The sequence below is a fragment of the Panthera pardus genome, unplaced genomic scaffold (assembly GCF_024362965.1).
Source record: "Panthera pardus isolate Hobbes unplaced genomic scaffold, ASM2436296v1 HiC_scaffold_27, whole genome shotgun sequence".
NCBI lineage: Eukaryota > Metazoa > Chordata > Mammalia > Carnivora > Felidae > Panthera > Panthera pardus.
The window spans coordinates 1524148-1550650 of NW_026526843.1; the positions used below are offsets into that span (position 1 = coordinate 1524148).

General features: G+C 58.1%; 4 protein-coding genes across 7 annotated transcripts; all 4 read left to right on the plus strand.

The window, feature by feature from the left end:
- Nucleotides 1-253: 253 nt before the first annotated feature.
- FAM3A (FAM3 metabolism regulating signaling molecule A) lies at nucleotides 254-8320 on the plus strand. 4 transcript variants are annotated; one of them, XM_019439708.2, is made up of 12 exons: nucleotides 261-326; nucleotides 408-528; nucleotides 740-907; nucleotides 1090-1286; nucleotides 2648-2761; nucleotides 3299-3322; nucleotides 5509-5632; nucleotides 5723-5781; nucleotides 6161-6211; nucleotides 6535-6619; nucleotides 6696-6822; nucleotides 7643-8320. In XM_019439708.2, the coding sequence occupies exons 4-12, from the start codon at nucleotides 1274-1276 to the stop codon at nucleotides 7736-7738; spliced, it is 693 nt and encodes a 230-aa protein (XP_019295253.1). In that variant the 5' UTR covers nucleotides 261-326; nucleotides 408-528; nucleotides 740-907; nucleotides 1090-1273; the 3' UTR covers nucleotides 7739-8320. The 4 variants fall into 4 exon arrangements, with proteins under 4 accessions (XP_053747940.1, XP_019295253.1, XP_019295252.1 ...); XM_053891965.1 differs by lacking the exon at nucleotides 6161-6211 and having other exon boundaries at nucleotides 254-326; XM_019439707.2 differs by lacking the exons at nucleotides 261-326; nucleotides 408-528 and having other exon boundaries at nucleotides 703-907; nucleotides 1214-1286.
- Nucleotides 8321-12166: 3846 nt separating this feature from the next.
- SLC10A3 (solute carrier family 10 member 3) lies at nucleotides 12167-15938 on the plus strand. Its single transcript, XM_019439699.2, is given in 4 exon segments — nucleotides 12167-12535; nucleotides 12894-12927; nucleotides 14134-14322; nucleotides 14324-15938. Coding segments are annotated over 3 exon segments (1599 nt in total). The 5' UTR covers nucleotides 12167-12535; nucleotides 12894-12900; the 3' UTR covers nucleotides 15707-15938.
- Nucleotides 15939-16562: 624 nt separating this feature from the next.
- Nucleotides 16563-19243, plus strand: UBL4A (ubiquitin like 4A). Its single transcript, XM_053891689.1, has 4 exons — nucleotides 16563-16699; nucleotides 16892-16997; nucleotides 17187-17401; nucleotides 17518-19243. The coding sequence occupies exons 1-4, from the start codon at nucleotides 16652-16654 to the stop codon at nucleotides 17626-17628; spliced, it is 480 nt and encodes a 159-aa protein (XP_053747664.1). The 5' UTR covers nucleotides 16563-16651; the 3' UTR covers nucleotides 17629-19243.
- Nucleotides 19244-24382: 5139 nt separating this feature from the next.
- LAGE3 (L antigen family member 3) lies at nucleotides 24383-25752 on the plus strand. The gene is made up of 3 exons (XM_053891816.1): nucleotides 24383-24710; nucleotides 25024-25152; nucleotides 25407-25752. Exons 1-3 carry the CDS (start codon nucleotides 24403-24405, stop codon nucleotides 25519-25521), a joined length of 552 nt encoding a protein of 183 aa, XP_053747791.1. The 5' UTR covers nucleotides 24383-24402; the 3' UTR covers nucleotides 25522-25752.
- The last annotated feature ends 751 nt before the right edge of the window (nucleotides 25753-26503 follow it).

The window sequence follows — 26503 nt, forward strand, 5'->3', positions numbered from 1 at the left end:
TCGTCGTGGGGTCATTGGGTCAGGGGGCACAGGTGTTTCCCCCACACACACACACACCGCACCCTCATGCCACCCAGGTGCTGCCGTCCAGAAAGAAAGATGGGTCCCCCTGACAGCGGGTCCAGCTCTCCCGGTGCAGGAGGTGATTGGGGTGCCCTGGGCGGTGGCAAAGACGCCTTCCTGAAGGCGCTGAGGGGAGCGGACCCGAGTTTTCCAGTATCAGAGCGAGGTGAGAGACCACGTGAACGTGCTTCCATCTAGAAAGCCGACTGTGAGGAAAGGCATCAGAAGGCCGAGCTTGGTGGCCTCTGGCTCGTCACGTTCCGGTATTTTCCCCGGTGGACTGTTCTATACCTCCTGGTTTCTAAAAGAGACACATACCAATTTTGAAAGAATTTCTAATTAAGACCCCAGATACATCCGCTTCATTCGAGGCTTCAGAAATCCGACTGCAGGGCAGGAGTGCAACCCCAGCCCTCGAAGCCTAGGAAGGCCGGCTCGTACCGCCTTAGAGGAGTCTGGGGGCAGGTTTGTACGGCGAAGCACGCGTGGATCAGGAGCGCGACCACACGGCTCCTCCCATTTGGAGGCCTGGGGACCCCGCCGGAGCGCCTTCCGAGGCCCGGCCGGTGCGGGCCCCTCCCACCCGGCGGCCAGAGCGGGTGGTGGAGGCGGGCCTGTGGGCGGGGATGCGTTGAGCCCGGGGGCGGGGACTCCACCGCCTCCTCTCCTCTGCCAGCCCCGCGGCGGGGGCGGTACCGGCGGGCTGTGGCCCCGCCCCCGGGCCGCCATTGCCGGGCCTGTCGGACCGAGCTGCGCATCTCCCTCGTCTCCCCTCGCGAGCGGAGCCGGACGACCGGCCTGACAAGGCTGCCCACAACCCAGCTTGCATCGCCCCACGGGCCAGGCAAGTCTCCACCAGCTAACCGGCGTCGTCCGTCCCCAGCCTGGGAAGGGCGACCTGAGCACGGGGCCTCCCATGGGAGGAGGCCTCCGTCCGGGCGAACCAGCTTTACTTCCCGGCTCCAGGGGCTCCCGTGGGCACGGCCGTGAGCCGACGGGTTCCTGAGGACCTTCTTGTCCCGACAGGGCCTTTCTGCGCGTGCCCGAGGAGCCTGGCCGGGTGGTTGGACGAACAAGCCGGTGCACCGGTCGCGTCCACCCAGCAGCGAGGACCAAGCACAGGCTCACGCTTGTGCTTTGTTGCCCCCAGAGTGCAGGGTCCCCAAACACTGCACCTGCCGACGACCCCAACCCCGCGGGAGAAGTGGACATGAGGTTGGCAGGTGGGTGGCGTCCAGAGTGATTGCAAAGGAGTTGGAAAGGGGATCGCCCTGGCGACCCAGGTGTCCAGAGATCGGTGTCTGGAGGTGCCCTGATGGACCACTGAGTGTGGTTTTGGAAACGGAGAACCCTGCACAGAGTGTCATTCTATGACCTTGAGCAAATCCTTTCACCTCCCAGAACTTCAAGAACTGTGAAAGGAGGATTAGGATAGTCGATTTGTCCCAACTCGGAAAACTGGCCGCTGTGGCCGCTGTCTGAGAAAATGAGTTGTGCGAGAGGCTTCGCGGAGCATGGCGGCTAGCTCGAGGGGGCGGGGTGTGCTACCGAGGAGGCGTGGTTTCAGAGGAACTCAAGAATTGCCACTTCAGACCTTCTAGGGTTGCAGCGTTGTAAATCTATCCTCGTGACAACTGGCCGGTGACAGACTGGATGGGAAGTTACGGCCTCAAGATCAGTCAGGGCTGCAGCAAGAAAGGAGGCGGTTAATTCAGGGCCGGGACTTGATGAGGGCGCGTATAGGAGAGTAGACTGTATGTAGGGAAACAGGGGCACATGGAGCTTTTCAGTGGAAAATAGATGAAGATCATTTGAGCAACGAGGCTGACGAGCGTCCAGATGGGGTTAGAATGTGCTGTGTGAGAAGCCAGTGGACAAGTATTTCCAGCATGGGGACCCACAAGCGACTCAGGGAGCTAACACCCGGAAGGTCGTAGGTGGCCTTGACAACAAGCTGCCTTGATGGGGTGATGTAGACAAGGCCAGGCTGGAGTAGGTGGAGACACAGTGTAAGGTGACATGCAGAAGGAGGCAGTGCAGATGCCTTTGGACATGCTAACTGGGAAGATGAAGGGAGGGGAGAGAGAGGCCAGTGGCTGGATGGGGCTGTGATTCTGAAGGAGCCCCTTCGCTTCGGTGACTTCTTACAACGGGAGATGTTGAAGGTACAGGAGAAAGAGCAAGATAGAGCGAATGGGGACTATGACAAGAAATCTGCGCAAGTAGGAGACCTCAGGGTCCAGCTCCCGGCAGGTGAAGGAACAGGTCTTCAAATTGAGTAGGGACCCCCCCCTCCATCATAACAGGAGAAACAGGACACGATGGATGGCACAGGAATACACTGGTAACCTCAGAGGCCAAAAGTTACAGGGCTCCACAGAGAACCCAGCTCCCAGCCTGGGGCTCTGTTTCCTCCATCTACCTGCCACGATCTCAAGTTCCTGTCCCAGGCCTGCCGGGTGGCAACAGGTCCCCACCTTCTTCTTCCCAAGGGGGCATGGAGATCCAGTCCTGAGAGGCCCTAGGGTCATTTGGGAGCTCACTGGCAACTGAGGTGGCCTTCCTGTGTCTGTCCTGCCTCCAGGCCCCCTCCGCATCGTGGCCCTGATTGTCACCGTGGGCCTCACCTGGATCGTGGTCAGCATTCTCCTAGGTGGGCCTGGCAGTGGCTTTCCTCGTATCCAGCAACTCTTCTCCAGTGAGTGTGGGACTCTTGATTGTCTGTGGAGGTCGCCAGGGTGGCCACCCTGGCTCTGGGTGAGGTGGGTGTGGCCTGGGTTTTGTGTCTCCCTGGTGGGCCACCTCTAGCTAACCCCAGTCGGCCTCCTGACATCCAACACATTCTTCCCTCTACCACCCAGTTGTTTCATTTGGGAACTCCAATCCATGTATTTAGAATTCTGTGCCCAGTTGGAGTCACTAGTGTCTGAGAGAGGGGCAGGGAGGCTTCTGCTGAACGCTGGGGACGACACCCTGGCTGCTCCCTGCAGGCCATACGCTGGGCTCTGAGGTGGTGACAGGACTCTACACCTTGTTGTTGGTGACGATTCACCCAAGTACCATTTACAATTGCAATTTACTTTCTTCCCGGAGCAGGGGGCTTGAATCTGGCTTAGCCCCTGGCCCCTGAGCCTGATCAATCCTCTACCTTGACTTCACGGTGTCAGGCCAGGAGGCTCTGCTACAGGGCCCTGGAGGCCTCCACCCTGACACCAACAACTCTCTGTATCCACAGGCCCAGAGAACTCAGCAACTGCAGGTAAGGCTCCCGTCACCTCCCTGCTCCTTTCCTGTGCCCAGCCTTCATACTACTTCTCCGATACTGCTACCTGCCTTAAGGCCTGCAGGCTCTCTGTTCTCCCTTCATCCCTCCCCAAACTGGCCATCACAGCCCACTGGAGCTGCTTGCATGCTGTGAACCTAGAAATCCAGTTACTGGTAAGACAAGCATAGGATAGATGTCCCCACTGCAAGAGGGAGGAACTGGAAGGAATAAACCAGTCACCAGTCCCAGTAGGGCAAATGCCATTAGGATTCAAGGCCTGAGAAGAATCCTCTAGGGCCCAATGCTCTGTGCTCTGGATGTAACTGAACGGGGGGTGAGGGGCACCCTCTGGAATGGAGGGTGCGGTCCTACCCTCTGGGCCTGGCCCATCTCTGGCCTCGGTAGCCACCGCTCTGCCCGCAGAGCCATGCTTCTTCCTTCTGTCCCTTTTCTGTCCCTTTCAGCCCAGAACAGCACTCTTTCTGCTGGTATAAAATTCTCAAAAAACATTGTTGGTCTCTTGTGCGATTTACGAGACTGTAAGTGAGGAGATGAGAGGGCCCTCCAGATCTCTCGTGGATAAGGCCATTTCTGTTCCTGGCTTCTACTGACATGCTTGCACGGGTCCACAAGTCGCACCCTCTGGCTCCGTAGTAAATGCTCATCCAAGCACAGAGCCTGCTCTCACACGTTTTGCTGTGAGCACCAAGGAGAAACCAGGCCGAGCCCTCAATACTGTGTTTGGAAACCTCCTCAACTAAGTATCCCAGTTCAGTGTTTATAAGTTCTTTGCCACTTTATGAACCTTACCTCCAGGATCCAATAACATGTTCCCGGTTTCCATCGGAGACCTCACCAGAAGCGCCTTTTTAATTTTTTTTGATGTTTCTTTTTGAGAGAGAGATAGAGACACACACAGGGAGACAGGCAGAGCACAAGTGGGGGAGGAGCAGAGAGAGAAGGAGACGCAGAAAACAAAGCAGGCTCCAGGCTCTGAGCTGTCAGCACAGAGCCTAATGCGGTGGCGCTCGGACTCACGAGCCGTGAGATCATGACCTGAGCCAAACTCAGACACTTCACTGATTGAGCCACCCGGGTGCCCCACAGAAGCGCCTTTAACATTCGTGTTGCCGACGACAACGTGGTCATGATGATGTATGTGTTCTCCCCGCTCTCAAACCAGCTCTGCCCTCTTCCATCCATATTTCTACCAACAGTCCCACAAGGCAATCGAGGCCTTTTCTAGCTGCACCCCAAAATTCTACAGCCTCCCTTCATTGCCCCGTTCCAAAGCCCTTTCCACCTTTTGGGGGATTTGTTGGAGCAGCGCCCACCTCCTGCTGTCAGATGTTTCCTGGCTGTAACAAAGGAGCACGCACCACGTACACTGAGATGTTTCTTCTCCTCAGACGCGCCTTCTCCCCCAGTTCAGGAAGCCGGAAGGCTGAAGTCTGCAGGCTCCAGGGGAGGCTCCCTCCTGCCTCTTCCAGCCTGTGGGGGCCGCAGGTGCACCTTGAGCTGTGGGCACGTCCCTCCGGGCTCTGCCTCCGTCTGCACAGGGCCTCCTTTTCCGTCTCTGTCTTGTCTGTCCCTTAAAAGGACACTTGTCATTGAATTTAGGGCCACCCTACTCCAGGATGACCTCATTTTAACAAATTACATCTTCAATGAGCCTATTCTCAAATCGGCTGGTATTCGAAGGTGCTGGGAGGTAGGACTTGAACACGTCATTTGCGGGGCACAGTTGAACCTGTGACAGAGGCCGGCCGCCCTCCTCCCGTCCTCCCACCTCTGCCGTGGGGTTCAGGCGCTCTTTTTTTTGTCACCACTTTCCTGCAGTCACCCTCCCAGCTGCCCCTTCCTTCCCCACCTGTGCTCTCTCCATGGCAGGGCCAAGCGAAGGCCAGCCCTCCTATCTCTTTTCTCTTCTCCCACCAGTGGCAGAAAAGCCTCCCTGAGGTCCCTGTCACCTTGCGCTGAGACCGGCGCCAGCAGGATGCAGAGTGTCTGTGGAAGTGTCCCTGGCCTTGGCCTGAGCCATGTCCCCCCCCCCCCACCCCATTGGTCCCCTGCTCTGTGGCCACTCATTCCTACCTGCGGGCTGGTCCTGACCTCCCCCTCTCAGATCTCAGGTGACCCCAGGGCCAGGCCCATGGGTCACCCCTGCTGTACCTGCCCAGAGCCACGAGCCAGGAAGTACAAATGCGGCCTGCCCCAGCCATGTCCCGAGGAGCACCTGGCCTTCCGCATGGTCAGCGGGGCCGCCAATGTCATCGGACCAAAGATCTGCCTCGAAGATAAGATGTGAGCTCCTTGCGGTGAGGGGGGTGGGAGCCTGAAAGCTAGATCTGTGAGGGACGTTTGGGGACTCTGCTCCCCCCCGCCCCCCGCTAGGCTCATGAGCAGTGTCAAGGACAACGTGGGCCGTGGACTGAACATCGCCCTGGTGAACGGTGAGTCCCTGTGATGTGGGGTCAGAGTTCAGACCAGAGAAGCAGATCCATGCCATGATGTGCCACCCTCCTTCCCCACACCCTCCCCATGAGGAGGCATCTGGGTGTTCACCTTGGCCCTCTCCTCCCTCCGCCCCACTTCTGGAAATCCACAGAGAGTCCCGGAAGAGGGTCCGTGCACACTGAAGTTTCCACAGAAGAAGTGACCCAATAAACAAAAGCAGTAAAGAACCAGAAGTTTCCAGGAAGTTGGAGGGTGCTTCCTAGGGAGCCCCTGGTGGCTCCTGATCTAGGAGCCTGATCTAGGGTGGCCGGGATGGTACGGTGGCCTTGCCCTGGTGGCTCGCCCAGCAGGACTCTTCCCTCCCTGTCAACCCAGGGGTCAGCGGTGAGCTCATCGAAGCCCGGGCCTTTGACATGTGGGCAGGAGGTGAGTGGCGGTCATGGCCTCCTGCTCGTCGTGGGGCAGAATGACTGGGCGTCTCTCCCCTGAAGCACCATTCTCTGTCTATTCGCCGTGGCTTCTTGAGCGCTTCCTTGGGTTTGGAAAGGGCAGGGAGAGGAACAGGTGTACGGTCATGGGCATGGCCCTGCCTTCTTGTACCGGTTTGTCCCTTTCGCTTGGGGACCTTGGTGGGTGTGTCCCTGGCCTGATCCCTGCTTTAGTTTCCTTGTTTGGAGACCAAGCGTTGGTGGGGGAGGGTTACTCAGTGGTGCCTGATGCTTCGTGTTTCATGTGACCTGACACCCCAGATGTCAACGATCTGCTGAAGTTTATTCGGCCACTGCATGAAGGTACCCTGGTGTTTGTGGCATCGTACGACGACCCAGCCACCAAGTAAGTGATTGCCGAGGCCGGCCTCAGCTTCGCCCTTCCACAGCGACTGCTTATATGTCTTCCTTCTGTGCGGCAGGATGAACGAGGAGACCAGGAAGCTTTTCAGTGATCTGGGCAGCAAGAATGTGAAGGACCTGGCCTTCCGGGACAGCTGGGTGTTTGTGGGGGCCAAGGGCGTGCAGAACAAGAGCCCCTTTGAGCAGGTACGGGTGGAGAGCCTCGCACCACAGAACAGTGTGCCTGCCCCTTCTGTTCACCCCGCAGGCTTCCCTGGGTTCTGCCCCAGCACCCCTAGCCAAGGTACCCCAGACCCCTCACCGGGTGCACAGGGAGGGGCAGTATAACTTTGACCTTCCCTGTCCTGTAGGGATTTCACCCTACAGGGTCCTTAAATGCAAAGCTTTCGTAATGGCAAGGCTCACAACTAGGAGACCTTTCTCGCAAACATCTTCAAGATGCTCAGTCCTGTCCCGTGCTTCTGCAACCCCGATCCCCGATTCACACTGCATTGGCCTTCTCCCCCCAGCCCCTGCTGTCCTCTGACTGACTGACCCCCCCAGACCCACACATGTCAAGCCCCACGTGTGGGGCTGGGAGGCCTCAGGTGCCATCCTCCTCTTTGGTGAAGCCACGGGGCCCCCCGTCCTGCCCCCCACAGCAGGACAAGGCAAATAGGCTGCTCCAGTGCTTTCTGGAAGGCTCTGGGTGCTTCAAAAGAGCAATTCAGCACTCCGAGCACAAATGCTCCCTCTGGCCTTTTTCTTCCTGAAATTTCCAGCAGCCCCTGTGGGCCAGGTGAGAGCGGGAATATTCACGTGTGCCACACACACGTACGTGCAGAGAAGCTGGCTTCTTCTACTCCACCCACTCGGTAGATGAGAAAATCGAGGTGTATTGGGACAGAGGGGGTTGTGCCCCGAGAGTGCACAGTCGGTTGACAGCAGCACACGGGGACTGCAAGCCCTGTCTGTCCCTTGTGCCTTAGGGCTGAGGCCTTGACCCCCTGCTCCCCAAACCCCACAGCACGTGAAGAACAGTAAGCACACCAATAAGTACGAAGGCTGGCCCGAGGCCCTGGAGATGGAAGGCTGCATCCCCAGGAGGACGACGGCCAGCTAGCCGGCCGAGCACAGGGACCGGGCTGAGGGGGGCTGCGTGTGCCTGACCAGGAGAAGGCGGTGGCGGTGCCGGCGTGAGGCTGAGGCCTGACCCCACGCCCAGCCGGGAGCGCTGTCTTGCCCCAGCACCTCGGGGCTCCGAAGCGGTGACGGGACCGGGTGTGACCGGCGGTGGGGGTCTCTTTGTAAAGCTGCTTCCCCGGGTCAGCCCCGCCTGATTCCCAAGCACCCGTGGTCACAAGGGCCCCGGGTGCTCGCCCCTTGCTGCGCCAGGTCTGGTAGCAGCTCCGCAGTGGGTCGGGGCATCTTCCAGAACCTCTCCATCCCAGAGCCGCTCGCTGCTCTTGGGGCTGATCCTGTTTCCAGGGTGATTCCTTCAGATGAGCCACCCCTGGCTGCCTCCTGCGTCGCGCTCTTCGGGAAGGGGCCTCGTCGGAGCCGAGCCGGCCAGGGCACCAGAGTCACCTGATCACCGGCCCTGTCGGGGCAGATGGCGGCTCCCATGCTTTGTCGGGGGCCCACCTTCCAGATGACCTCTCAATAAATTAGTGGCCCCAGTGGAATAAAGTGCATTAAGTGGGGAGTCGGGTAGCGTTGTCCTTGTGGGGAGGGACACGTCCCTGAGGCTTAGCCAACCTGCTCCCACAGCCTTAGCGGACACGCTTTGTCTCCAGGGTTCCTGCCGCTGACAGTCTCTGCGGTGGCTGAGATGTGACACAGGCAGAAAGCAGAGCAGCTCCCCAGCTGGCATTCCTGTACCCTTGCCCAGGAGAGAGGGCTCTACCCTCTGGGGGAGCAGGAAACCCACCAACTCCCTCGAACACCTCAAAGGCGGGTAGAGACAGGGATGGGGATTAAAATCAGCCCAGGTGCCTCCCCACTCCCCTCAGACTCCCTCAAGAGCTAGGGTGTCTATCTGCAGCCCTTGGCTTTGGATGCCTTTGAGATCAAGGCTTTGAAGCCCAAGTCATGTGACCTATTTGGCATTTCTTGAGGATTACAGTTCTATTTCCCTTCCTTAAGTGAAAACCAACAAGAAACTCTAAGGAGTTTTCCTGGAATGCTACATCCCGTGGGCAAAGAAGTGGTCAGGAAAAGGGGGGAAGGCACTTGGAACTTCCTCAGTTTGGGGAATCCAGGAGCCAGCCGGGCAGCCTCGAGGGGGCCGTAGCAGTGGCAATGGACTTAATGAGTCCTACTCTGGAAACAGGCTTCCCGGGCCTCCACTTTCTAAGAGGTCAGTGCTACCGGAGTGTGAACAAACTGTCAAGAAAGGGGAGTATTTATGGAGCAGCCAGAAGAGGAGAGGCTGTCTCAAAGATCAGGGAGGTGGCGACAACAAGAGCCCGGCGCTTGCCCGGGAGATGGTGATCAGAGAAGTCAACAGCCAGCCTGACCCCGAGCCAAGTGCTTTAGAGACTTGCTTTTTTAGAGCAGTTAGAGATGCACAGCAAAGATGAGCAGAAAGTGCAGAGAGTTCGCACATGTAGGTCCCCAACCTACACTGACACCTCATCACCTGAACCCCAGAGTTGACGTTAGGGTTCCTTGTTGGTTTTGAACAGTCTGTGCGTTTGACAAATGTGTAATGATGTGTGTCTACCACTGTGGTATCATACGTGGATCCACTTTTAAATCTTTTATTATAGACCGTTTCAAATGTCCCCCAAAGGAGGGAAGACACTATAATGAGGTCCGACGTACCTGTGGGGTTGCCCCAGTGTTTCACCTGCACCCCCACAGCCCATATCGCCTTAGTTCCTCCATTGGCATTCCCATTATACACCTACTACCTGTGTGGGCCTCATGCCAACCCTAGCAAGAAAGGACTGTCGTTCTCCCCATTCACGGAAGAGCTAAAAGTCCCCACTGAGCCCAGGAGGTCGGAAGCCAGGTAAGTGGGGCTCCTCAAGGTTGGTAGCTTGCCCCAAATGAAACCGAATGTCACTGAAGGTCCACACTGCAAGCCTGGGAGGCCTCTCAAACCACCACTGTGATTGCCTGACCTTCCCCAAACATTCGCCAAGGCCCTGCCCTGGACCGTGTTACTTTCTGGGGACACAGGACTGAGCCCCAGCGATGGCCCCTAACTCCTCGGGGCGGGGGGTGGGGGCCGTGTCTTCACTAGGAGTCTCCACAGTCACAGAGACAGAAACAGTAAGCCAGCTTTATCCCCCGCTTGGTCCAACACAGGCTACGAAGCCAGTGGCGGTGTGAGGCAGAGCCTGCCCAACTTTCCAAAGTAGAGGTAAACCTTTCTATATCCTTCAGCCCTCCTCCACCGGGGTGGTGCCCCTGCCCCGAAACCCCACTCCCACCTACCAGAGTTAGGTCACCCTTTGTTTTAAAAACCAGAATCCCGAGTCAAACGGACATAGGCAAAAATAAGCAATGACAAAAGAGGGGGACTAGTGTTCCCACATCAGACCCCAATGCCCACAGTAATTCTAGCTCCAGTAATGTTGTTAGCACATGAGGTGATTCCCATGCAAACCTCGTGTACCAAATGTGGAGGAGGGATTGAGGTGCTGATGCTGGGTAGACAAAAATGACCGCTGTCGCTACACTTCCCTGTAAATAGCAAGTGCATGCCATACTTGTACAGAACACGTCTTCCACGCATACTTATCACAGTGTCCCCGGACAAACCTGCCTGGAGAGGAGGAAAGTAGGCGTAAGCACACCTCTTAGGGCCACCATCGTGACTCTGTGACATACTACAGCGGCAGGTCTCCCATCCGAACTGCTGTCACTGTCGTTTGCTCTGTATGTTCTCTCAGTCTAGATGACATTCTCTTGCCTTTAATTTAGCCGTCCCTTTTTCCTGTAGAGGCCGCCAAGTTCCCTCATGCCAGACCCCCCACCAGCCCACTCTGGCTTTTCAGGGAGTGCTGAAGCGACTGACAATAACGGGGAGCAGCCTTCTGACTACATTTGTTCCCCTTGACCCCTGGCCCCAATCCCCATTTAGTTGAATGATTGAAACATAGGTTTCCTCCAGGGAGGACAAGTCTTTCAGGTTTTCCTTCCCCTGCCTTTCTGGCTGACCCATTCCCCCTCTCCCTATTGCCAGTAATACCCAGTCCCCGACGGCCCCACCCCCACTGCCCTTTTGCAAACTGCACCCTGCTTCCATCAGGACTCCCTCAACCTCATTTGAGAGGGACAGTACAGAGATGCTCTTAGACAAAGTACACACACACACACGGCTTATGCCTTACTGGTCCTCTGAGGCTAAACAACAGCCTAGAGCTAGGGCCTCTGAATGTTTCTGATCACTGACATAAACCAAACCATCTTAAGCATACACCCCAACCATGTGTTTAACTGTTTACATATCGCACACACGTACCAATCTGAACTTTAAAAAACACACACGAATATAAATTTTAAAGTAAAATGTATTTAAGTAAGTTTAAACTTAATCTATTTTTACTTTTTAAATGAACAGATTTTTATTAAAGTTATTCTGTACTTGAAAAATTAAAATACAGAGGAGCCTGTGTGGCTCAGTCGGTTAAACGTCCGACTTCGGTTCAGGTCATGATCTCGCAGTCCGTGAGTTTGAGCCACGCGTCGGGCTCTGTGCTGACAGCTCAGAGCCTGGAGCCTGTTTAGGATTCTGTGTCTCCCTCTGTCTGACCCTCCTTCGTTCATGCTCTGTCTCTGTCTCAAAAATAAATAAACGTTAAAAATAAATAAAAATAAATAAAAATTAAAATACAAATGCCGTTTTGTTTTGGTTACGTTCTCAACGATGTGTCTTGTGCACCTGCCGTGGGCAAGTACCTGTAACTCTGGGGGCCACCAGCTTCCATTACAGCCGTGACAAGTTCTTCCAGCAGCCTTTCGGAACATGCTAGTCTCCTTAGACTCAGCACTTGCTTATTGTCTCCCCATTTTGCCCAACTTATGCCATCTGATTGTCTATTCCTTGTCCGTGAGGCCTTCAGACCCTGCTGCTGGCGCCAAAAAGTTTTGAAAAGCGGACAAGCCCCCTGATGTCCCACAGTGTGGAACTAGACACTGGGTCCACGGCCGAACGAAGGAAGGTGGGAATAGGCGGCGCCTGACCCTGGGCTCCCGCCACCACCGGCGGCCCGCTGGCGATCCGGCCCTGCTAGCGGCTAAGCCCGTGTCCCACTGCCCCCAGGGGTCGCAGAGCGTTTGGGCCCGACCAGGGCCCCTAACCCGGAGCGGGTGGTCCCGGCAACAAGCGCAGAAGACTCAGCCCCACGGCATGGACCAACCACGACCCGGAAGGCATCCGGGGCCTCGAGCCCGCGCCGACTCGTCGCTCCCGGATACGTCACATCCGGTCGGAACGGGCCCCGGTCGCTAGAGGTGAGCCGGCCGCTGCGGGGAGGGGCGGGGCCTCGGCGGGGCGGGGCCGGGGCCCCTGTGGGCGGGGTGGGATGGGGCGGGGCGGGGCGGGGCGGGGCAGGGCCCCGGCGGGCCCAGCTCGCAGGCGTCCGCCGGGCCGGCAGGCGCTGGCGCCGGCGCCAAACTCCCGGGCCGCGGCGGCGGGTGAGCGCTCTGGGCCGGAAAGGGAGGGCGGAACGCAGCCTCTGGCCCCGGCCCGGGTCCGTGCTCGCCCGCTCGGGCGGCCGGGCCCGACGGGCGCGGCCGCAGGGCCTGGGAGTGGCGTGAGGGCCCGTAGCGCGATCCCGGGACCGCCCGGACGGGTCACCCGCCTGCCGACTGCAGGACGACAGCGAGAGCCCGGCGGCGGCGCGCCCCTCCCTCCTCGGTTCGCACTCGAGCTCTGTGCCCAACCCGGCAACTTCCGGAGTCCCAGGTAGGGAGGAGCCCCGGGTCGGCAATGCCAACTGCCCAAACACCGAACTCACGGCCTGTGTGGAAAAAGCGGCCGGCCCAGGGTTCCCTCCCCTGCCTTGGGGTGCATCTGCTCAAAGTCTTCCAGCCCCTCAAGCAGAAATGGTGTGGGATCTGGGCCAGACCTCTCTTGCAGTGACTCAAAGCCGCCAGCAGTACTGGAAGGACAGGGTGGATGGCCCTTAGCCTCCTCCCTCCCGGAGGGAGGAACCATCACACCACCCCGGTGGCTTCAGTCCTGGGTGCTGTCATCTTTTCCCTATGACTCCCCTCCACTTTGCTTCTCATACTCCCTCTGGTTTTCCTGCCTCCCTCTTCAGCGGTGGGATGCAAAGCTGGACCAAGGCCTCCAGGGTAAGTGACCCCCAAACTCCAAAGCAGCAGAGGCCATGGCATGCAGCGGGTAAGAGGGGACCTCTCCAGGGATGAGTTTTTGCTTAACCTGCCCATTCACCCTACTTCCCCTGCTCCCCAGGCTCAGATGACGGGGGACAGGGCCAAAGACTGATAGGATGTCGAGAGGCCAGAGCCTCTTCCAGGACTGGGACACTGCAATCAGGCACCGAGAGGAAAACGACGGTAGTGATGATAAACCACTGTGGCCCCATCCTGGTTGCCCCAGTTCCAGCAGGTGATGTGACTACAGGCTGGTGACAGCCCAAATTGAGAAGAGGAAGCAAGCAAACCTCTTTCCATCCCGAGGCACCTTCCCCCACTGGAAACACTAGGTCCCACTGGAAGTTCTGGGCTCTGGACCCTGAGCAGAGCCTCTCAGATGTGACACAGTGCTTCTAGCAGCTCAGATTCTGGGGACAGATGAGTTGGAGCTCTGACAGGAGGAAGAAAAGCACCTAGCAAGCACGTGGTCCTATTTGACCCCCTCCTGCTTCCCCTTCCAGCAGGCTCCCTGGAGAGAGAGGACCTGCCCCCCATCCCGGGACCCCCATCTCACCACCGTCCGCATGTAGGGTAGGCCGGGTAGCCACTGCAGCACCATTCATAACTCCACATCCATGGTAGACATCAGCCCCCAAGGCCCCACCGCACATGCCCCTTTGCCAGCTGCTTTCTTCCTGGCAGATGACAGTCAGGCACCCTTTGCTCTCACCAGACTTGTCTCCTTGGCATCCCCATGCAGCCTTTCAGAGATTTCGTCCTGGTTGTGGTATAACTGTGGCCCCTCTATAGCTCAAAGCCCGCGGGGAACAGGCTAGTGGTGATGGGACTGCGGGGTGGCTCTCCCAAGTCCCTTGGTATCAGGACATTTCTGCATGTTCACTGTACTGCAAAAGCCCAGGGAGATCAGCAGGCTGAACAGGAACTCCTATGTGTAGGTGGCCCCTGTGGGCGAGGGATGGGAAACTCGGCGCAGGTACGCTGGAGGAGGGGACAGGCAAGTGGAACTTAAGGGTCAACACTAGCCATTGCCTTCTTGTCCCAGGGTTTGGGTCTAGGGCCTCTGCTGCGTGTCCCAGCAGGCGGGCTCACCGATCCCCTTGCTCCCGGCCTCACAGCTGGTCACCCTGACCAGCCACCTTTCTGTGTCCCGTCTGTCCTCAGGAAGAGCTCTGCCATCAAGGAGCACAGCACAGGGCCAGGCCCGGCCCACGGACCCTTCTCCGGACGGCCCAACGGCACCAGCGGGGCTGTTCTCCTAAGCCGCAGAGGGCCTGGCCACACTGTCCTCGGCGAAGAGCCATGGTGTTCAGGAGGGGCAGGAGCAGCTCCCAGTGGTGGCCTCGCCTGGGAGGGGGGTGGCGGTTGCCGAGGTCCCCTAGGCATGCTCAGGGCTTCCTTGCTTCTGGCCAGCCTGCCTTTGGGGGCTGGGGGAACAGCCAGTGCCAACCTCAGCACAGCTCTGGGCCACAGGGTGCCCCTGACAGGGGGCCGATACTTGAGCATTGGGGACGGCTCTGTGATGGAGTTTGAGTTCCCAGAGGAGAGCGAGGGCATCATTGTGATCTCGAGCCAGTACCCGGGCCGGGGCAACAGGACAGGGCCTGGCCCCATGCTGAGGGTCACCTCCCTCGACACGGAGGTGCTGACCATCAAGAATGTGAGTGCCATCACCTGGGGCGGTGGGGGCGGCTTCGTGGTGAGCATCCACTCGGGCCTGCCTGGGCTAGCCCCGCTCCACATTCAGCTCCTGGACCCCCATGAGGCCCCGCCCATGCTAATTGAGGAACGGAGAGATTTCTGCATCAAGGTCTCACCTGCCGAAGATGCTCCCGCCACCCTCGGCGCCGACCTGGTCCACTTCTCGGAGAACCCGATTCTCTACTTGCTCCTGCCTCTGATCTTTGTCAACAAGTGTTCATTTGGGTGCAAAGTGGAACTCGAGGTTCTGAAAGGGCTCCTGCAGAGCCCCCAGCCCATGCTGCTGGGCCTGCTGGGCCAGTTTTTGGTCATGCCCTTCTATGCTTTCCTGATGGCCAAGGTCTTCGTGCTGCCCAAGGCCCTGGCTCTAGGCCTCATCATCACCTGTTCGTCACCCGGCGGCGGGGGGAGCTACCTCTTCAGCCTCCTCCTCGGAGGGGACGTCACCCTGGCCATCTCCATGACGTTCATCTCGACGGTGGCTGCCACCGGTTTCCTGCCATTGTCCTCCGCCGTCTACAGCCGCCTGCTCAGCATCCATGAAACGCTCCACGTGCCCATCTCCAAGATCCTGGGGACCCTGCTGTTCATCGCCATCCCCATAGCAGCCGGCGTGGTGATCAGGTCCAAGCTCCCCAAGTTCTCCCAGCTGCTGCTGCACGTCATCAAGCCTTTCAGCTTCGTGCTGCTCCTGGGTGGCCTCTTCCTGGCCTACCGCATGGGGGTCTTCATCCTGGCGGGTGTCAGGCTCCCTATCGTGCTGGTGGGCCTCACGGTGCCCCTGGTCGGCCTCCTGGTGGGCTACTGCCTGGCCACGTGCCTGAAGCTGCCGGCGGCACAGCGGCGGACGGTCAGCATTGAGGTAGGGGTCCAGAACAGCCTGCTGGCCTTGGCCATGCTGCAGCTGTCCCTCCGTCGCCTTCAAGCCGACTACGCCTCCCAGGCCCCCTTCATTGTAGCGCTGAGCGGCACCTCGGAGATGCTGGCCTTGGTTGTTGGCCACCTCATCTATAGCAGCCTGTGCCCGGTCCCCTGAGGCCCCTGGGTCCAGCTTCCACCACGCGTCGCCCGCGGCCTCCAGCCACCGCCCCCACAGCTCTCGTGTACCAAAGGCCTTTGGCTCTCATGCACTATGCACTCAGAAAACAATCCAGGCTTATTTTTTTTACCGGTTTTTTATTCTCCAGCTTTCAGTGCCAAAGAGGCCACGCTGAGTTAGGTAGGTGGGCACTGCTCAGAAAATATATTTCAATAAAAGAGAGAAGCAAGCTCGGGTGCCTCCCAGTCTTTGACCTTTGGGGCCTGGGGAGTGGGGTAGGAACAGTGCGGCTGGGTAGATGTGGGCCAGGGTGGAGGAGTGGCGTGGGTGGCAGTGGTGACCCGTGCACAGACTTTCTGTCTCAACTCTCCCTCCCCACGCATCCCCTCTCTGGGAGAGGCGGGCCCTGCCGTTCTAGAAGGAGCGTGGGAGAATGAGGGCAGAGGCCGGGCTCCGCAGCCAGCTCCCAAACTCAGTTTTCTGCGGCCAGACTAGAAAAGAGGAGGCAGAAGGCCCCGCGAGCAGCGGGGCAAGCTTGGCAGGGCCGGGCCACTACGTGGACTCCCGAGAGGGAGAGTCGGGGTTCGCGCCGACTCGCCCCGTCAGTCGGCCGGGGGCGGCCCCCCCCCCCTCCCAAACCCCAGCTCCCCTACGAAGCCGATCCGGCCCCACTCGCTCCTCCTCCCTCCCGTGGCAGGCGAATCCGTCGGCCCGGGCGTTCGCGAGGCCCGACGCCAAGGTGACTCCTCCGGCGCCGGGGGCGGGGAGGAGCGGGGGGGGGGGGGGGGGGGGCCGGGCCCCGGCGCGCGGGGCGGGGCCGGGGCGCGCCCCTCGCGCTGCTTCCGGCAGCGGCGGGCGGTTCCGGCGCGCGCCCGGGGCGGCGGCGCGCAGCGGGGGGCGGTGGGGCGCGCGCCGGCCGCAGTGGACGCCGCCGCGGCCGCCATGCAGCTGACGGTGAAAGCGCTCCAGGGCCGTGAGTGCAGCCTGCAGGTAGCGTCGCGGGTCCCCGCCGGCCTGCCGGCTCGCGCACTCACCACCCCCTGGGCGCGGGGTCGGGCCGAGGGCGGGGACCGGCTAGGGGTCGGGGGGGGGGGGGGGGGTGGGGGGGGGGGGCGGCCGGGAGAGCCGCCGTCTGCGGGGGCCGCGGCCTCAACTCCTGCCTCCTGCCCTCGTCCCGGCCAGGTGTCGGAGGACGAGCCGGTGTCCACGCTGAAACATCTGGTCTCCGAGAAGCTGAACGTCCCGGTGCGCCAGCAGCGGCTGCTGTTCAAGGGCAAGGCCCTGGCAGGTACCCGGCAAGAGGAGACGCCCAGGGAGCCCCGCAGGAATTCAGGGGGCGGGGTGCCTAGGCCGAGCCCGAGGAGCAGTGTGATGGCTAGAGTGCTGGCCACTCTACCTTCGGGGAGGTGACTGAACCCTCCTCAGATGCCGCAGAGCTGCGCTGCGCGTAACGATTCCATCAACCTCTCTTTGGCAGATGGGAAAAGACTCTCCGATTACAGCGTTGGGCCCAATTCCAAGCTCAACCTAGTGGTCAAACCTCTGGAGAAGGTGTTACTGGAAGAAAGCGCTGCCCGGAGACTGGCCGAGGCCCCGCCGCCACCCCCACCGGCCTGGCAGCTGATCTCCAAAGTCTTGGCCCGCCACTTCAGCGCAGCAGATGCCAGCAGAGTCCTGGATCAACTACAGAGGGTGAGAACGGTAGCCCAGGACATCCGCTCCCGGCCCGGCTGCTCCCGTCCCCTGACTCTGTCTTAGTGTACCCCCCCCATTGGCACCCCCGAATCCTCCTGGCCTTCTCTCCTCAGGATTACGAGAGGTCCCTGAACCGCCTGACGCTGGATGACATCGAACGCTTGGCTAGCCGCTTTCTGCACCCCGAAGTAACTGAAGCCATGGAGAAGGGGTTCTCCAAATAAGATTCTCAGTGCGGGGAGGAGCCCAGCCAGGCTACAAGCTGCATGTAGCATTAAACGTGTTCTCCCGTCGCAATCTGGCTCATAATAATAGTAATACCTGGCAGTACCTGGGTGTCCACGCCTGGCTCTTGCCTGGGTTTGCTCCCACGCCTCACGCAAAAGGTAAGACAACGAGGCTCCCAGCAGTGAAGTGAGGGAGCCAGCATCTGAGTCCAGCCGGATTCTAAAAATGCCTCCCGAGTGCCCAGGGAAAACAGGGGCCCTTCGGAAGGGTTCCGACGGACGGCCTTTGGCAAATCTTGTTTAGCCCGCTGAGAACAAATCCTCTAGCGACTCCTCTTGACGCCTGAGAAGTGAAGCTGCTGGCGCCTGCTGCCCAATCCTGTCACCTGACCTCTGACAGGTGCGGCATTGGCAGGAGGTCAAGTGACAGCCAGCCCCGGGCTGCCCTTCCGCTGCCACAGCCAGTGGGCGCTCGACAAGGAAAAGCGGGCTGGGGAGTCAGGGACCTGTGTGGTATGACCTCAGACGAGTCCCTGTGCCACGTGGGTCCCTAGGTGTTAACTCTGCCCAGTGAGGGCCGCTCTCGAAACCTCCATTTCCTTCATTCTTACCCAGTCTTGGGGTGAGGGGCCTGCACCACTCCGTCCACCCCACGCTCTGTAAGCAGGCCCCAAACGGAGCAACGGCCAAGCGTGGCCCAGAAATGCGACGGCCCGGCCCTTCGCGTCACAGCCCTTCGCTACTCCCTCTGCTTGTCTCCGCCTGGACATGGGCATTTCTCACCTCTTAGGGATGACAGGTGACTGACTCGAGGTCACTCAGCCTTGGACAGGCCCCCACACCCTGCACTCACCCACGGTGTGGAAGTGGACCCCTTCCCCTGCCACACGTACAGGGGCTTTCACTTTGCACACCCCTCACTGCCTGAAGGGAAACCTCAGGGCGCTGGGAAGGGGGCAGAAGCGTGGGCTGGTGGCACCGAGCCTCCCACCTTGCCTGATGTGCGGGCACTAGAGGTCATCTAGTCACCAGCTCCTTGGAGGAGGACACCTAGGTCGGTCGAGGCTAGAAGGAAGCCACTCTCCTGCCTGGTGCTCATGGGGTGAACGCTGGGTCCCCAGGCTTTGAAGAGCAGACAAGTCCCTGGCTCTGCCTGAGAGCTGGGAGTATAGCAAGCAGCTCGTGTGACTTACCAATGCTCCCGTCTTATTTTCAGTCAGGAAACGTTTGTTGAAATTTTGAATCCCATTAAAGGTGAACGTGAAACTGACTTGTATCCGAAAGGAACAATATTAGCCAGGCTGCTTTCGGTTTCCAATGATTGGTTTAACCATGAAAGAAATTGGTCTAAACGATAAAGGAAACAGTTTACAGAACTGAGAAGTCCCCGGGATATTGGCAGCAGATGAACAATTTCACCAAACGCCTAGTGTCTTCCCGCCTCCCCTCTGGCTCTCCACCCCAGGCTGCTGCCTCAGGATCGGAAGATGGCGGCCTGCGGTTTCCGCCAAATCTCTAGTTTGCACCCAGCCGGGAGCACCGCCTCGGCCTGCGGTGTAGCTTCCTTCTCTGACGCCCCCAGCCAATAAATGCTGTCTTTCATTGGTCAGAAGCACGTCCCGTTCTGATGATTTTGGCCGGGGGTGGGGTGGGTGGTGGGAGGCCAGCCCCCTGGGTACCCACGAGCTGTGGGAGGGAGCGGGGGATTCTCAACCAAAGCCAGGGCTGGATGGCGGCCTGGGGCAGCAACTGCCCACTGCAGGGGTGCGACACGGATGCGCGTTTCAGCCAGACCCTAGAGATGGTCGCTGAGTCCCTTGTGCCAGCGCCTCCTGGCTCAGGAACCACAAGAACCCTCTGGTGATTAGGAGCGGGCCAGTGGATAGTTGGACACGGGGGTTGGGAACTCAGCCGGGAGATCAGGATGGACATGGAGGCAGGAACGAGGTGTTCAGGATGCATGGTGGGAGCCTGGTGGAAGAGCTGACTGGGACCCCAAGCCCTGTGCGGCCTCCTATAGTGACGTTCAGGAGTTGGGTGTGGACAGGACGTCCTAGAGTCTCTGAGGACAGATGAGGGGGCTTCCCAGAGAGTGTAGCCGGCGAAGAGGAGAGAGGGCTGGGCCTCGAAGCATTCCACCCACAGGAGATGCAGAAAAGGCCAAGGAACATCCCGACACGGAGCCACAGGGAAAGCTCAGGATGACGGGCCAACAATACCGTTCCAGAAAGGAGGAGGGGTTGTCCACTACTGCCAAGAGGCATTAGTAACAAGATGGTCGCCGGTGATGTTGGGAAGCAAGAAGCAGCTAGCTGCAGGCTGGCGAGGAGAGAGGGTGGTGCCAGTGACAGGGGATCCCGCATTCTGGAAGCTTGTCTGCAGAAGGGGGCGGTGATGGGCAGGCAAGGGAGGGAAGATGAGAGGGGTGGGTGCTGCAGGGCTGGGAGGATGCTGCAGGCCACAGCCTGCCTCAGTCAAAGCCGACAGCACTCAGGCAGACTTTTAACAGGACGCAGGAGGCCGCCTTGGCCTCTCTAAACTCTCTGTTCTCCGTAGGCAATCAAGCAACAATAGTTTTGGAAGAGCCCAGGGCAGTTGTCTTGTAGAATGTCCCAGAGTCTGGATTTGCCCGATTCCCTCCGCGTTAGATTCAGCTCAACTGCTATGACCAGTTGCTCTGCCCTTTCCCTCCCCCAGCAGCTTCAGGAGTCGCGGGTGGGGCTGCGCCGTCACCGTCACCGGGGAGGCTCATTCTGGTCACATGGTCAAGGTTGTGGCCGCCACACCTCTCCCTCACAAAGGTGCGTTTTCCTGTCCTAAAGCACCAGGAGTCTGCGGTAATAAACACCGCGGGCCCGTGTGCCTGTGTTGTTCCCCAGCAATCTCTAACGGTTTTACCATACGATGCCGACCCTTGCCTGAACGAATTGTACCGACGGCTTCAAACTTGCGGTTTGCCAGGGCTCGCGTTCTACAGTGATTAGTTAGCAGCATTTCTCACGAAAGAGCTTTTCTTTCTCCGGCTCTTTTTTCTTGATTACCGTGGTGGATGCATTGGGCTTTTTTATCCAACAACTTAGAATCCAAAAGTTATGTTTTGGGGGGTAACTTTTATTGGGCTATAGCGTGCGTGCGGTCACGTGCATTACTCATCAGAGTACCGCTCAATGGATTTTTAAAGTAAATAACACCCATGTATCCATCCCCTCCGGATCAAACCACAGAACACTGCCAACACTCCAGCACCTTCCCTGGCGCCGCCTTCCCAGTCATACTCCTCGCCAAAAGGTCTAACATCCTTTTGAATGATCAAACTGTTCTAGCCGTGGTTCTTTCTGGTGGGCCCCTGTGTCCCTCTGACATGCCTCCTCCTTTTGTATTTCAAGCGCTTCCTTACTTTTTGGCACTACGAAGCGCTCCGGGCTCATCATGTATTTTTTTTCCTGCCCCAGCTCTGGAATCACCCATCACTCCAGGAAGCTCTGGTTCCTTTTAGTGGAGAATGACAGGGAGAAAGCAAGGCTTGGGTGTAGGGTGTGTTCATTGCTACTGGAGGGTCATCGCTTCTAAACCCTTTCACCGGACAAAACAAGGAAATATGTATGTTTAAGCTCATACTGCAATCCAGCATCACAGTCCTTTCTCACCGTTCGTCATTCCACAGAGAGAATTCTGGTTGCTGACAACAGCGATGTATTTACTCATTTGCTGCACTGGGCAGTCTACCTTAAAGGACACCCCAAATGGCCTCACTGCAACCTCATGACTACCATTGCTGACGGCAAAAATACTAAGAGTAAGGTCAATTCTTGTGTCCTTAGAATATAATGCCCTGAAGGGATATACAAGCAGAAAGCGGAGTTAAAATCACCTGAATTTTCTCTGGGTGGTTTTATTATCATTTGGATGTGTAGTTAGGCTCATGTGTTTGTTTTCATTTGTTTTTGTTTGTATTCAACTTTTGCATTTCGGTTGTTTTTAGCTCTTTCAAATGTACTTTCGAACATGTAAGCTATTTATGTGGTTCAAAGTCAAAACTGTGCAAAATGGTACGATCCAAGAAATCCCATGCCCATTTTGACCCCTATAGGGGACTATTTTCATTAGTTTCAGGTTTCTCCTTCCTGTTTTTTTTTCTAATAAACATGTGTGTCTGTGAGAGACAGAGACACAGAGACAGAGAGAGAGTGTGTGTCCTTTGCATTCTTTTTTTTTTTTTTTTTTACACAACAATATATCCCGGAAATCATTTCATTTTTCATTATGGATTCTTTTTTTTTTTTTTAACTGCTGTCTGGGGTGATTGTATGAATGCACCATAGTTGATTTCACTAGCTTCCTGCTGATGGACTTGTACCTTGTGCCCCATAGTTTCCTATGACCACTTACGTTACAAGGAGTCACTTTGTGCATACACTGTTACATATCTGTGAAGTAACTGCCTATATGAGAGATTGCAGGGTCCACACAGCCATGACTCTTGTACTTAATACTCTCATTCAACAAGCAACAAACCACCTACTGAAGAAACTGCACTGAACAACAACAAAAAGGTACCAGAGACGATATATGACCAATACAGAAGAAAACAAAACCAGATTATCATTTCAGATTATGAAAAATTCTATGCAGCAGACTAAAATGGGCAAATGTGATGAATCATGCCTGGGGGTAGGATGTTAGACTGGTGACCCAGCAGGCCTTTCAAAGGTGACACTGGAGCCAAGATCTTGAAGACAAGGAGGAGCCAGCTATGGGAAAGTTTGTGGAGTCTTCCAAATAGAAGAATAAATTCAAAGTGGTAGGGCAGGCCACCCTTGGTCAGGAGCAAAGGGCCCCCCAGGCTGCAGAGAATGAGGCAGCAGACAGGTGACGGTACACGATGGATGAGCAGGAAGCCAGGTGACACAGTTTTATCAACTACATCAAGGAGTTTGGATATGATTCCAAGGGCAATGGGAGATCATTTTAGGATTTTAAATAGGTAAGTGATGTTATGTGATTTATATTAAAAATTAAGACAGGTGCCTGGGTGGCTCAGTTGGTTAACCATCTGACATCAGCTCAGGTCATGATCTTGTGGGTCGTGAGTTTGAGCCCTGCGTCGGGGTCTGTGCTGACAGCTCGGAGCCTGGAGCCTGCTACGGATTCTGTGTCTCCCTCTCTCTCTCTGCGCCTCCCCTGCTCATGCTCTGTCTCTGTCTCTCAAAAATAAGTAAATGTTTAAAAAAAATTTTTTTTAACTCTTTTTGATCGTAGGGGTGTCTGGCTGCCTGGTTCGTTGGGTAGAGCATGCGCCTCTTGGCCTGGGTGTGTGTGGGAGGGGGGTCGTGAGTTCGAGCTTCATGTGGGGCACAGAGATCACTTACAAAATAAAATTAAAAAATTAAAAACACTAAAGGTCATGTAAAGTCACTGTGAACCTTTTGGGGGAGAAATACACAAAAAAGAAGTGGGGACCACCCTCAATCCCACCACACAGAGATACAAAGTATTTACACTTCAGGCAACCGTTGCAAGATTTCCGTGCACATATACAGTAGCTTCCTAAGTTGGGATTTTAGTGATTTCCCTTTTGCATCGTGGTTTTTCCTATGCGACCGCATCCCTGTTCTCCACGGCCACTAACTACTTTAGCTCCAGTCGCCATCCCTTCCCTCCTTGCCTCCTACTGGCAGGCTTGCCCCCCGGCGGGAGCCCCTTTGTGACCTTCCCAGACCGCCGATCTGATCCGCACCTGTGCTCAGTCGCCCCCTCCAAAGGCCGCTTTGGCGTGTCCACCTGTACCGGGGAAGGGGACGGGGACGGGGTGCGGGGCCGTGTCTGTGTGGGCTGTGGCCCATCTCCCTCCACGAGGACTGGAGGTCCTGCTGCGAGGTCGTGGAGCCCCACGTGCTGGGGACACTGAGCCCAAGGAAGAGACAGGGCCCTCTGGACAACAGGCCGTGGTGTCTGGCGGCCTCCCACGAGGTCTGGGGAGGGGCTACGGGTGTGGGGAGGGGGTGGAGCTGAGGTAGGACTGGTTTGCGTGGGTGCAGTGGTGTCACACGTCACAGCGCGTGGCGACTATTGGTGAGGGAGCAGCTGCTGGCTAGGCTGCCAACGGCGGGGTCTCCGGGAGCCCAGGGCAGAGCGGGCTGCGGGGCAGGGGACGCGGGGGCGGAGCTGGCTGTGGGGAAAGGGGCGCAGGAAGCAGTTCTGGGCCCAGGAGGAGCACAGGGGGGTCCGTTTGCGCAGGCGCTCCTGGGAGCCCGGTTGCTTTGGACGCTTGGGGGCGGAGCCTTAGGAGGGAGCCCTCATTGGCTAGGAGGACAAGGGTGGGGCGGGGGTAGTCTCTAGGGGCTCCTGGCCGAGCTGGCTGGGCGGGAACCAGGCAGGCGCCCAAGGGAATGACCGGGAGGTGGGGGTGGGGAAATGTTGGCCTTGGCGCTCCCGGGAGGCCGGGGTGACTTGCGTGGGCTTTATGAGGAAGCGCTCATAGTCTAGGTAAGCCAGGGGGTCTCCCAGGGCCCAAGGGCGGAAAGGCCGGCTGGGCGGGGACCGGCCGCAGGCTGGCGGCCTCACTAGGAACCCTAGGAGCCCGTTGGCGCAGGCGCCTGGGGGTGGCATCGAGCTGTGATAGGCGGGGCTTCCGCAGCCAGGGTCCGAGAGAGCCTGGGACAGCGTCGCTTTGGCGGGAACCGGCCACGCGCCCGGCAGCCTCCCGACGGCCCGTTTGCGCGTGCGCGGGGAGGGCGGGGTCGGCGCGCGGGGCGGAGCTTCGGGAATGAGATGCAGCCCCTCAGCCGCCCGCCGACTGGGCGAGCGGCCGGGCCTGTGCTCGAAGGGCGGGGTCTGAGGCGGAGCGCGGCGACCATGCAGGCGGCAGCCGCAGACGCCGGCGGCCCGGCGGGCGGCGCCGACAACAGCCGGGAGGGCCAGGGCCAGGGCCAGGGCGGCTGTGGCGGCCTTTGCAGCGCAGGCACGGAGGCCGCGGTCGCCGGCGCAGCTCCGCGTGTCCCGCGACCACAGCACGCCCCGGGGCCAGGCGGAGATGCCCTCTCCACGACCGGAAGGCCGGAAACCCGAACACACATATTGTATCCTAGCCGAGGGGACGGCGGGGCATGGGCAGGGGGCGGAAAGGGAGAGGAGCCGCGGTAACCTGCGGGGCGTGGGGTAAAGATCTGAGAGCAGGGTGGTCCAGGGGTGGCTGGAGAGAGGTGGGGGAGGAGGAAGGAAGGAGAGCAGGGGGGAAACGGGTTCCCGGGGGCGGTGGGCGGACACGGGCCTGGTAACGGGGTGGCCGCGAGCCATTAGGGCCGGGAGTGGGTGGCCTCGTCAGGGTGGCCTGAGAAGGGGGCTCAGGCCCTAAGTGAGTAGGGGTGGTACCTTAACCGAATCTGCACCCAGCGCCCTCGGCGTGCCTTTCCCGTCCCAGTTGGAGGCGGAGATCGCCTGTGCGTCCTTGGCCCCAGATCGCGAACCGCACGGAGGCATTGTGGAGAAGCAGCTCACCGTAACTGACAGCGTCCTGGCCGTGTAAGTTCTGGAAGGGCCTGGGTCGGGGTGGCTGCAGGTGGCGGGTCGTCTCCACGGGGGGGGATGCTCTGCTGGAGCCGTGAGCACTAGGTGCGGGGAGGGGGCCCCGCAGGCTCTAACACCTGCACCTGTGGAGGGGGGTGCTCCTGGGGGGAGAAGGGTGCGAGGGATGGGTGCCTGGGGGGGGGGGGGGGGGGCGGAGCGAGGAAGGGGAGGAGCCACCACCTCCAACTTGATTGCCTTTTCTCTCTCAGCCGCTGGAGAGCTGAAAACTCTCGCCTCCTCCGAATTTCCATCATCAACTTTCTTGACCAGCTTTCCCTGGTGATTCGGACCATGCAGCGCTTCGGGCCCCCCGTTTCCCGCTAAGTCTGCGCTGGCGAAAGGGGGCTAAGGTCTAGCCTCGTGTCCCCCGTCTGGCGTCTGGGCGGTCCGTCCTTCCTAGGGCAGTGATTCCTGCACTAGCTGCCACCTGAGGTTGGGGGCCTGCCTGGTCTTCTGAGGGCAATGAGGGCCCGAGCCCTTGGGCACTCATGGTCCCCTTGTTTTGTTTGCCATTTGAATGTTTGCTACTGCAGAGAATAAAACTGAGCTTTGCTATTCCGTGTTCCTTCTCAGTTGTGGCACCCCCGGATAGTCTTCCCTTTGTCCTCAGGTGGGGGGCGGGGCGGCTTCTGGGATGTCGACGTGCAAGTCGCAGAAGGTGATAGAAGGTAGTGTGGGAACTGGCAGAACCCACATGCGTCCTGTCCTTCGGTATCAAGGACTCTCAACATGTGGGAATATGCCCATCGTTTGCACGTTTCGCATTACTCCTGATACCTTTCATCTAATGTGAACTTTTTATCCAAACTCTTCAAAAATATTGAATGAGTCCAGGAAAGATGCATTAAGGGCACCTGGCAGGCTCAGTCGGTTGAGTGTCTGACTTTGGCTCAGGTCGTGATCTCAGAGTTGGTGAGTTCCAGCCCCGTGTCAGGCTCTGTACTGACAGCTGAGGGCCTGGAGCCTGCTTTGGATTCTATGTCTCCCTCTTTCCTCTGCCCCTCCCCTGCTCAGTCTCTGTCTCTCAAAAATTAATAAACAAATTTTTTTTATAAAAAGAAAAGATGCATTATAATATTCTAATGTAACTACTGAACGTTTAAATTGCTTTCACCTTTTTGCCCTATTCTAGGTAATGACTCAGTGGAACTCTTGCATATGACCTTGCACAAATGATTGCTTCCTTCCACTAGGTTAAAAGAGGTACAATTAGTGGGTAAATATTTAGTATATTTTTTAAAGCTCTGTCAAGACTGCAAAACTAGTCTCCAGAAAACGTACCTACCACTCTGCCAGAATGCTGGTT